Source organism: Amphimedon queenslandica, unplaced genomic scaffold (genome assembly GCF_000090795.2).
Source record: "Amphimedon queenslandica unplaced genomic scaffold, v1.1 AMPQUscaffold_13377, whole genome shotgun sequence".
Classification (NCBI taxonomy): Eukaryota; Metazoa; Porifera; class Demospongiae; order Haplosclerida; family Niphatidae; genus Amphimedon; species Amphimedon queenslandica.
The window spans coordinates 75733-86320 of NW_003546387.1; the positions used below are offsets into that span (position 1 = coordinate 75733).

A 10588-nucleotide genomic window follows, 5' to 3' on the forward strand; every position below is an offset into this window, starting at 1 on the left:
GAAACTTCATTGAAACTGGGCATCTCGCCTTCATAAAACCTTGAGTGAGTACTTGTGTGATAATAAAATGGAAGGTCTGGATTCAATCTTTTCATAAATTCCAAACAAACTTTTCTCCAGCCATAGTATACCTACATTTAGAGTATACCATGCATTCATTAGGCATATTGTATTTATGAAGACATACTTGTTTCAATGTAAAATTTTTCCCAACCGTATCACGTAGCACGCACTAAAGAAGCATTCCACATCATCAGTAGTACTTGCACGGAGATGTTCATTTCCAAACATGTTGTTCCTTAAAAAATCCCTTTGCCAATTTTTACTTTCAATATCAGCTACCAAGGCAATGATTGTTTCTCTATTCAGTCCCCTAACATCGTCAGTTGGCCTGTATTAAGATAAGATGGAGGTACATTGTGTTATAATTGACATCACATGGTTACCTATTGACTTCTAGGTTACTAAAGTCAATGCTATCGGGTGAATACCATGGAATCAGATCTTGTGCAATAAAATAAAAAAGTCCATACTGAACTGCTGCCGCTGACCTTCAGATAATCCTCTTTCATCTACTGCACATCTCCAGTTATGAACTGGGTATCATGTTCATGTGGCTAGCAAGTCATTATGGTTATTACACTGACTAAATAGGCATCTTGATTTATAAAATAAATCTAAAGTAATCTATAATGGCTCCCTCAATTAATTATTGATGTTCGACTCCACTGAATTGAGTTCCTTGCTTCAGGCTTAGTCATGTGTCACAGCATGGTCACAGTATGGCTGGAACATGATACTGCCACTGTTATGGCTGATGGGTGATTCAGTGATAGCTATGTGTTGTTCAATATTATTGTGTTAATTAGTATAGGTAGCTTTCTACTTGCAATCATAGTAGACACCAGAGTCAAGTCATTCTTTAAAATCGTCTGCTTTCATTTTATTGGCTAGAAATTGTTCTAAATTGTATACTTGTTTTATTTAAAGAATTGCAACCTAATGATATTCTAGTACCAAAACTATTTAAATTTACGGATAAGATTCATTGTAATTCTCGACTTTTCTCTTAAATCTTTACATTTATAGCATTTGAGATGAAGTATTAGCAAAATTGAGCATTGAAATCAGGATCATTGATGCCAAATGGGATGTAAGTAATTGCACACTGCTCTGATATTTTTAGAACTAAAATGTTGTAACTGTCATTGAGACACCATACTGGCAATTAGCTGATTTAGCTCCTCCCAGTCTCTTATAATGCAAGTTATGTGTGATTTATATAATTTTTTTAGTTTTATTTGACACAATTAGGAAAAAGGCAAGCCAATTCTCATTAGTGAGTGGTTCGTTCTGCTTGACTTCTTGAAAGTACTGCAGTGTTTTCCTGTCAAATACCAATAACTATTTAGTTGCAAGAGATGTAAACTGCTATATGAGCTCCAGCAGTCAGTAATTAATTTAGTTCCAGGCTTGATGTACCTTTGTATTATAGGGATCAGTGTTTCAGTCTTTTGGTCCTAAACAGTGACTAAAAAACACTGTCTGGTTCGACAGTAAATCCCACCAAAAACCCAAATACCATCTACCCTCCTCCCCTATTGTATTTTCTCTTCCCAAACTTGGATTTGTCTACTTCAACTACTTCCCTGCACCTCGAAGTTTGAGTAGACTCCTCTAAAATAGTGGTGCATACCTCTCTGCAAAAGTTATACCAATCACATACAGTATGCGTGCTGGCAATGACACATTCACGGTTCACCTTATCTCTATACAATCAATGTAGCTAGAGAAATTATGCTGGAGAGCTGACTGATTAAATGATTAGCCCTTTTTGTTCCCTCGACTATTATCATTGAATTATTTATAAACAGATAGACATAGTAAATTAGCCTTTAGCTCTGCAAATTAACTAATTTAAAAAAGCAAATAACGACTTGACTTTTTTGATCGTAATTTTAAAATATCATAGTCTGTACTCAGTACCACTCTCCTCTCCTCTTTTGTCCTCTCCTCTCACAATACCTGAACAACTCCCTTGCTAAATTTAAAGCTCAAAACAAGAGAGACCAGGAGCTGGTGACTATTCAAGAGAAAGAGATTGAGACTCGGAGAGCTAAAGCCACTGACATTAATCAAGTGATAGCTGCTTTAAAAAGGGACCTTGAACTGGCCAGTAACTGCATAAACGCTTTCAACATGACATAGAGAGCAATGCTAAATGCCACATTGAAGAGGACTCACTGAGAATACCAGATCCTTAAATCTCACAATGAGATAGACAATAAGGTTCTCCAGTATCTGGCTTTAAGTGGTCATGATATGTAGTAGCTGCAATTAGAGCTGGTCTTTCATGATAGATAAGAAAAATGCTGATGTACCTTGACTGACACCTGGCAATTTCCAATGTGCTTTTGAAGTTGTGACTTAACAATCACACACCATACTTATGGTAAGATTCTGCTGGTTCATTAGATAAAATGCAACATAGCATTCATTATCTAAGTCAAACAATACTTACTGTAATTCATGTAATTCTACATCTTCTTCGTCAATGTCACATTGCAGTAGTCTAATATAATGCTTTCCTTGACCAAATATAACTATTAAATATGGGACAGTTAATCAGTCATGCCACTTTCAGTCCTTCTATTTCAACAAAACTTTTTGGCCCTCTGCCAAGCTGTAGGTGTGTATATTTGCCGCATTTTCCAAGACAAGAAAAGCAGTGAATAGCACTATGTATTCATGATGATTTCTGGAAGCAAAAAAATCATATTGGTTTGATTTGATTTGCCATTTCTTCTTTTTATATCACTATTTTGATACAACATCTGAAGTTTCTCCTCATTAGATAAGATCCCATTTTTTGTGTGTTGTTTGCATTGCAACATAGTTCAGTAAGTATTTTGAGGTTTATCAGCCAATGCTGCATCATGTAATGGGCAATGAATGCTAATGTTGTGTCCATTAATAGCTTTCTATCAAATGTTGAGAACTTCACAAGTTTCTCCAGTGTCCTATGAATGACAGGGAATACTGCAGTATAGCCATTCTAATATCCCTGGTGCTTTGTTGAATTGTTGTTCCTACATGTAGCTTCAATATGATAAATTGTTTCACCATTGCCAGCAAATCCAATTTAAGTCCACTTAAATTGATCATTAAGGGGCTTATAGTGATGACTTTCTACACAGCATCCAAACCCTTCTGCTCCTCTGCAGCAAAGGGCACTGGACTACTTTTTCTTCTGAACTAAAATAAGCATGAAATGCAAAAGATGTCAACTACTATGTGCCAATTGAACAGCACTCCGAAAGCCAAAAACCACCAACTTACACAGGTAACGAGGCATGTCAGAACCAATTACACTTGGAATTTTATATGTAATTGTTTGATATTCCATTGCACTGCTCCTTTTTTGTTCTTCTGTTGTGAATATCTTCTTAGAAAAGTAGTGCCCCACAAGGTACATCTTCAATATTTTTAATGGTGATCAATGTAGTTGAAACTCCTGTGCCCTCCAAAGTGTGCCTCAATTTTATTTTCTAATGAAAGAGTAATTTGACTCATTAATTGATCATCTTGAAGCTTTTAAAGCTTCTCATATTCAGCCTTCAGATTTTCATATTTTGTCGTTATACTGTGTCTATTTTTAATTATAACATCTTTTGAATGTCACTCATGGCCAAATGAGCTAAAATATGATAATCTTCAGCCTTTTTGTTGTCTTCCACACCAAGAGTATATTAATAATAAAGCCTCTGGAAACCCCACCCTCAAAAGAATAGTGGCACGTACAAGCACCTAAAAGAATGCAAAGCAAACATTGTGGCAAATGAATACATGATGTGAGGGGCAAGGAAGGCCCCCAAGGAGGTCAAGACCAGGCACCAAACACGATAGACAAGTAGAAACAATAAACATCAGAATTAACAACAGAGCTGGGACTCTCAATGCCACCAGTAGGGAGAGGAACAGAAGTAGGAGGGATAGCACCTTGACCCAGCTGACTCATCTGTGAGGACAACTGCTGGTGCACCTCTTCTCTGATTAGGCTCAAAAACTCTGCAATATCGGATCCAGCAACAGAGGAGTCTTGTGAACCTGCAGCTCCCAGAGAACCAGGAGAAGAACCATTGGGGCCCGGAGTTGAGCCTGCAGATGGAGAAGGCCGACTCGGCGCCCAAGCTGAATGACCTGAGTGACCTGAGCCCCGAGACAGGCCACCCCCTCTAGCACGACAAGTCTTTGGCATCACTCACTAGTCAGAACACACCAGTAATCACAAAATGAGAGAGTCTTAATCTAAACACAGGTAGCCACAACCGCTCACACTGACAATACTTACAAAGACACTGAACAAGAACCGTGTGCATGCACAGGGAGGAGCCCTGCCTTTCTATTTAACTGTCTTTAAACACAAGCCTTTAAAGTCCAGTAATAGGCTCTTGTCCACACTTATATATGACAGTACTAAGTTCACTTATGACTAGAATCTGTCACTTGGCTACCACTTTTGTCATGTACAGAATCAACAAAAATACCCAGGCTTTGTGCAACAAACCCTGTGAACTCATTATGCAACTGATGACCACTTCTCCTTCAATAACCTCAATCATTGCACCCTCAAGCAAATTGTAGCAGAAAGCAACTGGATATGGTGTTCAAGTCATTATGGTTATTACACTGACTATATGGGTGGATCTATGGCATCTATATTTTATACTATAGATCTGAAATAGTCTGTATTATCTTCCTTATAAAGTCCACACACAGAACCCAAAGGACTTTAACCCAAAGGACTTGATCCAGTGAAAGTAGACTGAAGTCAAGTTGTCAGCCGGTTTAGCTAAGAGTGAACTGTTGTGTTAGAGTTATTATTTCATCAAATTAAATTAATTATGCAGTTTATATAATGTCAATTTTAAATTAGAAAGCAAGTTGAAAAAATTTTGTTATCCTCATGTACGTAAAGGTAGCAGCAATGATCATCCTTGCTAAACTATATAGCCAGTATTGATTTATTCATGCATCATCAAGGATTTTTGGTATCAGAGGAAAAATTGAATTGATTATGCTATTATCAATTATGCAACAGATTTGGTTGCAAATGAGCCCTTCTCATTGCTGCATTTGGGCACAACTGCCTATTGTAGTAGAAAGATAAACTCTCTCGTGAGCCCCCCTTGTCTAGACCCAGAAGTAATGGAAGTAATGGCATAAAAATTCATCATAAAAGACAATTCTTTTGCAATACAAGTTATGTATGATTTATATAATTTTTATAATTTTATTTGACACTATTAAAAAAGGCAAGCCAATTCTCATTTGTGAGTGGTTCAGTTGACCTTATCTACATGTATATACAATCAATGTAGCATTTTATGTATGACAATACTAAGTTCACTTATGACTGGAGTCACTGGAATCTGTTGCTTGTTTCGTCATTTAAAGAAACAAAAAAAATACCCAGAAATACCCAGGCTTTGTGCAACAAACCCTGGGAACTCATTATGCCACTGATGGACACTTCTCCTTCAATAAACCTCAATCATTGCACCCTCAAGCAAATTATAGCAGAAAGCAACTGGATATGGTGTTCAAGTCATTATGGTTATTACACTGACTATATGGGTGGATCTATGGCATTTAGATTTATATTATGTAGATCTGAAATAATCTGTATTATCTACCTTTAATTAATTCAATAGCCAGTGTATGAAAGACTCCACTGAAATTGAGTTATGCATATGCATATGTACATTTGTTTGTGTACATGAATAGTAGGCACATGATGAGAAATAAATATAATTAATTAAATTGCCTATACAAAACCCATTTGATCGGAACTATTATGTATGTGAACAATCTTTCACTTTTTAAAAATATTGAGAACATGTAATTGCCTCCAGCTTTGCCGGTGTGGATTATATTTATCTCCTTGTTGTACCTCTACCAGAAAGTCCAGTGAGTGGCTATAGCTTCTTGTCGTACTGGTAGTTTTGAAAGATACGAGGGTCCTTGTTTGTACATGGGGTCATCTCAAAGATGTACCTGCTATAACTTTAATAAGAATGTGGTAGGAACAGTCTTTTATTGGCAAGAGCTCTTCAATCTACATTTGATGATATGCTGTATGACTAGATTACTAGATATTAAGATACTGGCCCATTGAGTTTTATGGCAAATTGAAAGCAATAGATCATTAAACAAAGCTGAAAGGTTTCATATATTGAGTGTCGTCCTGTAGCATCAGTTACATAAGGTGTCTAATGGCTGGAGGTCTCTCCTGCTGGTGTCTTTACAAGTATGACTGTATTAGATAAATGTGTTTAGCAATGATAAGTAAAGTAATGATGGTGAAAGTACATGTATATGATGATAGTGAAAGTATTAATAGTATTCAACTGTTATTATTATTATTTTATTTTTGTTCTTATTATTTTCTTGCTTCTTTGGTAGCTTAGCAGTTATGACAAGCTTCTTGTACTCCAGCACTTGAGAAGGTGGCATATAAGAAGCATGGCCATTGGTACAGCACTGTTGTCCATCCTATAAAATAATACATACAATATTTATCACAGGCTCAAATCTACTAGAATTAATATCAAATATTACTAAAAATTATTATTAGCATTAAATGAAAATTTAATGGCACATTTTGTACAGCTATTTAAACAAATATTTATAAAAAAAATCTGAGGCCACAAAATAAACCATTCCCCTAAACCTCCTTCGTAAACTGTGGGGCTTTGTCATTATTGAGATGTGGCGGTGCTATGAAAACAGTGTGTGCCCTTGAAAGAGCTCTTGCCAATAAAAAATTGCGTACCACATTCTTATTAAAGTTATAGCAGGTACCCACAGGTCAAAGTGAACATTGCCATACTTGTAAATCACATAACACATGACTGCAGTAAAGGATTCATTGAGAGGATTAAGAAATACTGTCAATAGAGACATACTGCACTATATTGGCTGTGACATATCATAGACTGTTAATAATACACATAGGACACATTTTCCATTACATGTACACATTCAAACGAAGCCACCATTGTCACCAGTACTAGTGACAATGGTGTCTTTGTTTGAATGTGTACATGTATGACTGTTTTTACTAAGAGGCCAGTATCTTCATAGTAAATACCGGCATATGCTCTTGTGCATGTTTCTAATTATTTGTACACCAATAATTGATATCATTAGAAATTGTAAACTTAAAAAAATTAATGGGCTTACATAATTTTGTACACAAATATTGTAAAATACCTCTGATCTCTCTCTCAGGTATGGGCTCCCGTTCCTATGGTGATCGATGATGACATGGTGATGGGCTCAGTCCTGTTATGTAGTTGTTCTATTGTCTATCATTCATTGGTCTACTAATAATGAGATACACTAAAAGAAATATTAAGAGACCATTTAAGGTAAATACACACAATCATTATGATACTAACATACACACATGTACATGCACATGTGTGCATATGTATACATGTTAGCTAACTACATGCATGCATGTATGTGTATTGTACATACCTGTAGCAGGTATAATTTGGTGAATTTGGCAATTTAAAAGCTTTTTACTGAAAGGAACCTGCCATTTTGAAGCATTATGTATGTATGAATGAAATGAATTAAATTTAGAAATTTCTGACTCTGAAATTACATGAACATTTTACTATCACTTTTGTATTACATATGTATGTACATGTACATAATACATTTTTATTAGAAGACATAATTATGTACATATTTTAAAGTATCTCTGCTCTATCTCACTCAGGTATGGACTCCCGTTCCCATGGTGATGATATGCTCCACCCTCTTCCTAATAACGGTTCCATTAGTGTTTATGTCAGTAGAGAGGTGGTATATATTATTAGGACTGATACTAGTATTGACTGGTACTCCTCTCTATCTATTATTAATATACTATAAATATAGACCAGCTGTATTTACAAGGATAAGCAGTAAGTAGCTATATTTACTACATATTAATTAAGTACCATTATCATTTTTTTGCTTTATAATACAAAAAATACAAAATAGTTGCACTAAATTTGAGCCACCCAAACAATTTTATTAGAAATTTAAGCACATAAATTAAAAGAAAAAAATTCAAAGCATCAATATTACCTTTATACAGTGTCAAGCAGTGTTATTAAGAGTTAGATAGTGAAATGAATTATAATACTCAGTTCCTTTTACATTTTTATTGTTGTGTGTGTGTGTGATATGTAGGCATGATAATTGGTGTTTCCAATACAATATTTTATACTTCATCATTCAAGAATACCGAGGACATGACTATTGAATATTCATATCAATAATTATTATTAATATTATTTTAATATCATTAACTGCAACTAAGTTTATTTAAACATTCACTATTGGTAGTGGTTTGTGTGGTTGTTCTTTTTTGTGTCTATCAATCAATGTCTTCTTTTGATCTTTAAGAGTATCCTCCAGGAGAGGATGATAATAGTGCCCAGTAATAATCTCAACATATTCAAGTGTTGGATGGATGAAGATTGTTTCATATAAATGTTGTACTAGTTCTATCCAGTTAGGTTGAGATGACTCTTCATTAATATATATACACCCTATTCCCAGTAGTCTGATGGTTGTATGTGACTGTAACATGTTAGTAACAGCAGGTAGTACCTGTTCATAAAACAATAGTGTCATTATTTGTTCCTTCTCTTCATCGCTACAGCTACCGTATGACTGATCTGGTTTGAAGTTCACTTTAAGTTCTGTGAGATATTCTTTTGACAGATAACATCGATAAAAGTTGTCATCTCTTCATTCAGTGGAATGGATACTCTCAACTGCTGTATACTGTCAGTGTTGTGTCTGAGACCAGTTGTTAGGAAGGACAGGAATGAACTGGGCATGAGAATGTCACTATACTCATACATGTAATTAATAATCTCAATGTATTTCAGTGTTTGGTTTTGTGTTAGCATGTCTTGTAGACTAGTACCAATACTGCTGGTATATACTCTCTCCCTTTATCTCCATACTCAGAGCTTTAAGTGTAGTATTGGTTTGTAGAATAGTAAATAGTTCAATAGCACTCTCAGCTGTGTCTAGTGGTAAAGTAAGTGTATGTAGACTGGGATGAGAGAGAAACAGAAGAAGTGGTGGGTATGGTTCAGGTAGTATCAGACAGTGTAATCCTTTGATATGTGGAAGGAGTGATGATGTCATCAGTTCACTACTACTCCATCCTCCAATCTCTAGAGCAGTCAGTGGTGTGTTCACCTCTACTATATTCAGTGATGATGGTAGGAGTTCATCGGGTATCTTCAGTGAAAGAGCTTGTAATGTGTTGTTGTCCTTTAGTAACTGGTCTATTACTCCATCAGGTAAAGGAGGAGGAGAAGTATCAACATCTAGTGTTAATGATGTTATTGTTTTATTTCTTGTTACTCCTCTAATGACACTGATAATGGTACTTGTTACTTCATCCTCTCCATAATATGCAATCTTCATTTCTTTTAGTGTTGAATTAATTTTTATACATTCCTCAAGTTCAGTGCACTTGTCTGTGTAGTATGTATTGTCCAGTGTTGGTATAGCAGTAGGGTTCATTCTTAAGTGCAGTATCTTCAATTGAGGAAGATTTAGGAAATGTAATAATACAAGACAGGAAACATATTGACCAAATGAGAATTCACAGTAGCACTCCTGAATAATGTATAGAAATGATGGTTGTAATAATTTGTGTATTAATTCAACAGAGGGCTCACTCAACATTACCTCCAGTCTCTTACACTGGGTCTGTAGTGAGTTATTGGTTAGTCCAGCAGTGAAGACCGATAGTGACTGGTTAGATACGTACCCCAGGTGCAAGTGATTCCATGTTGTGTTGGAATTGTTTATACAATAACTGAGACACAACCAGTCAAACAATGATAATGATACTTTATCAAGACACAGTGAGCGGTTGTTGATGGATTGTGCTAATACTTGACATAATGTTGTGTTCTGTGATTCATACAGGAGTTGAAGAAGAAGAATGGGAACATTGTCAAAATCATCAGAACTGACGTGATCAAATTGTCTAATCTCAGGATTCTGGTAGAAGTAGGAGAGATGACAAGTCTCTGATCCAAACAATGGTTTCCTCTTATACTGTAAGTCAAGTTGTTGTATATTAAAATACTGTTGATAGCTCTCGTGTTCAAGGTGAGTTAGACCTGCAACAAATCTCAGACACATTCGAAAGTGATCATCATCAAAGTGATCCTTAAATACTTCCTCTGTCTTCTTCTCATGCTTAGCTATCCACCATGCAGCTAGAAATTCTTGTATACTCAAGTGAAGGAACTGATACTCCTTTTTAGAATATTCAGTGAATGTTGTCATCAATCCAAGATAGTCTTCCTTGACTGCCTCACTCAGTGACTGTAGTTGATGTGAAGAGAATGTCACTGTTGTTTTAGCCAGGTTAGTATAAGCTATTTGACACATCTCTTGTAAAGGTTTAGCTAATTGTGATGGTAATAAAGAAAGACTACCTAAATTATATAGGTCAATATCACGTCTTGGTTTTATTTCCACATGTCTCCTG

General features: G+C 35.7%; 1 protein-coding gene across 1 annotated transcript; it reads left to right on the plus strand.

Annotated features, from left to right (window-relative positions):
• Nucleotides 1–7114: 7114 nt before the first annotated feature.
• LOC109582547 (solute carrier family 7 member 13-like) lies at nucleotides 7115–8690 on the plus strand. Its single transcript, XM_019997290.1, has 3 exons — nucleotides 7115–7433; nucleotides 7793–7979; nucleotides 8251–8690. Exons 1-3 carry the CDS (start codon nucleotides 7395–7397, stop codon nucleotides 8337–8339), a joined length of 315 nt encoding a protein of 104 aa, XP_019852849.1. The 5' UTR covers nucleotides 7115–7394; the 3' UTR covers nucleotides 8340–8690.
• The last annotated feature ends 1898 nt before the right edge of the window (nucleotides 8691–10588 follow it).

Bases quoted from the DNA above. Each gene is read 5' to 3' on its own strand.
- LOC109582547 (XM_019997290.1), top strand. From the start codon at position 7,395: ATGAGATACACTAAAAGAAATATTAAGAGACCATTTAAG. The intron at 7,434-7,792 runs GTAAATACACAC...TATCTCACTCAG, and splicing joins ATATTAAGAGACCATTTAAG to GTATGGACTCCCGTTCCCAT. The intron at 7,980-8,250 runs GTAAGTAGCTAT...TGTGATATGTAG, and splicing joins TGTATTTACAAGGATAAGCA to GCATGATAATTGGTGTTTCC.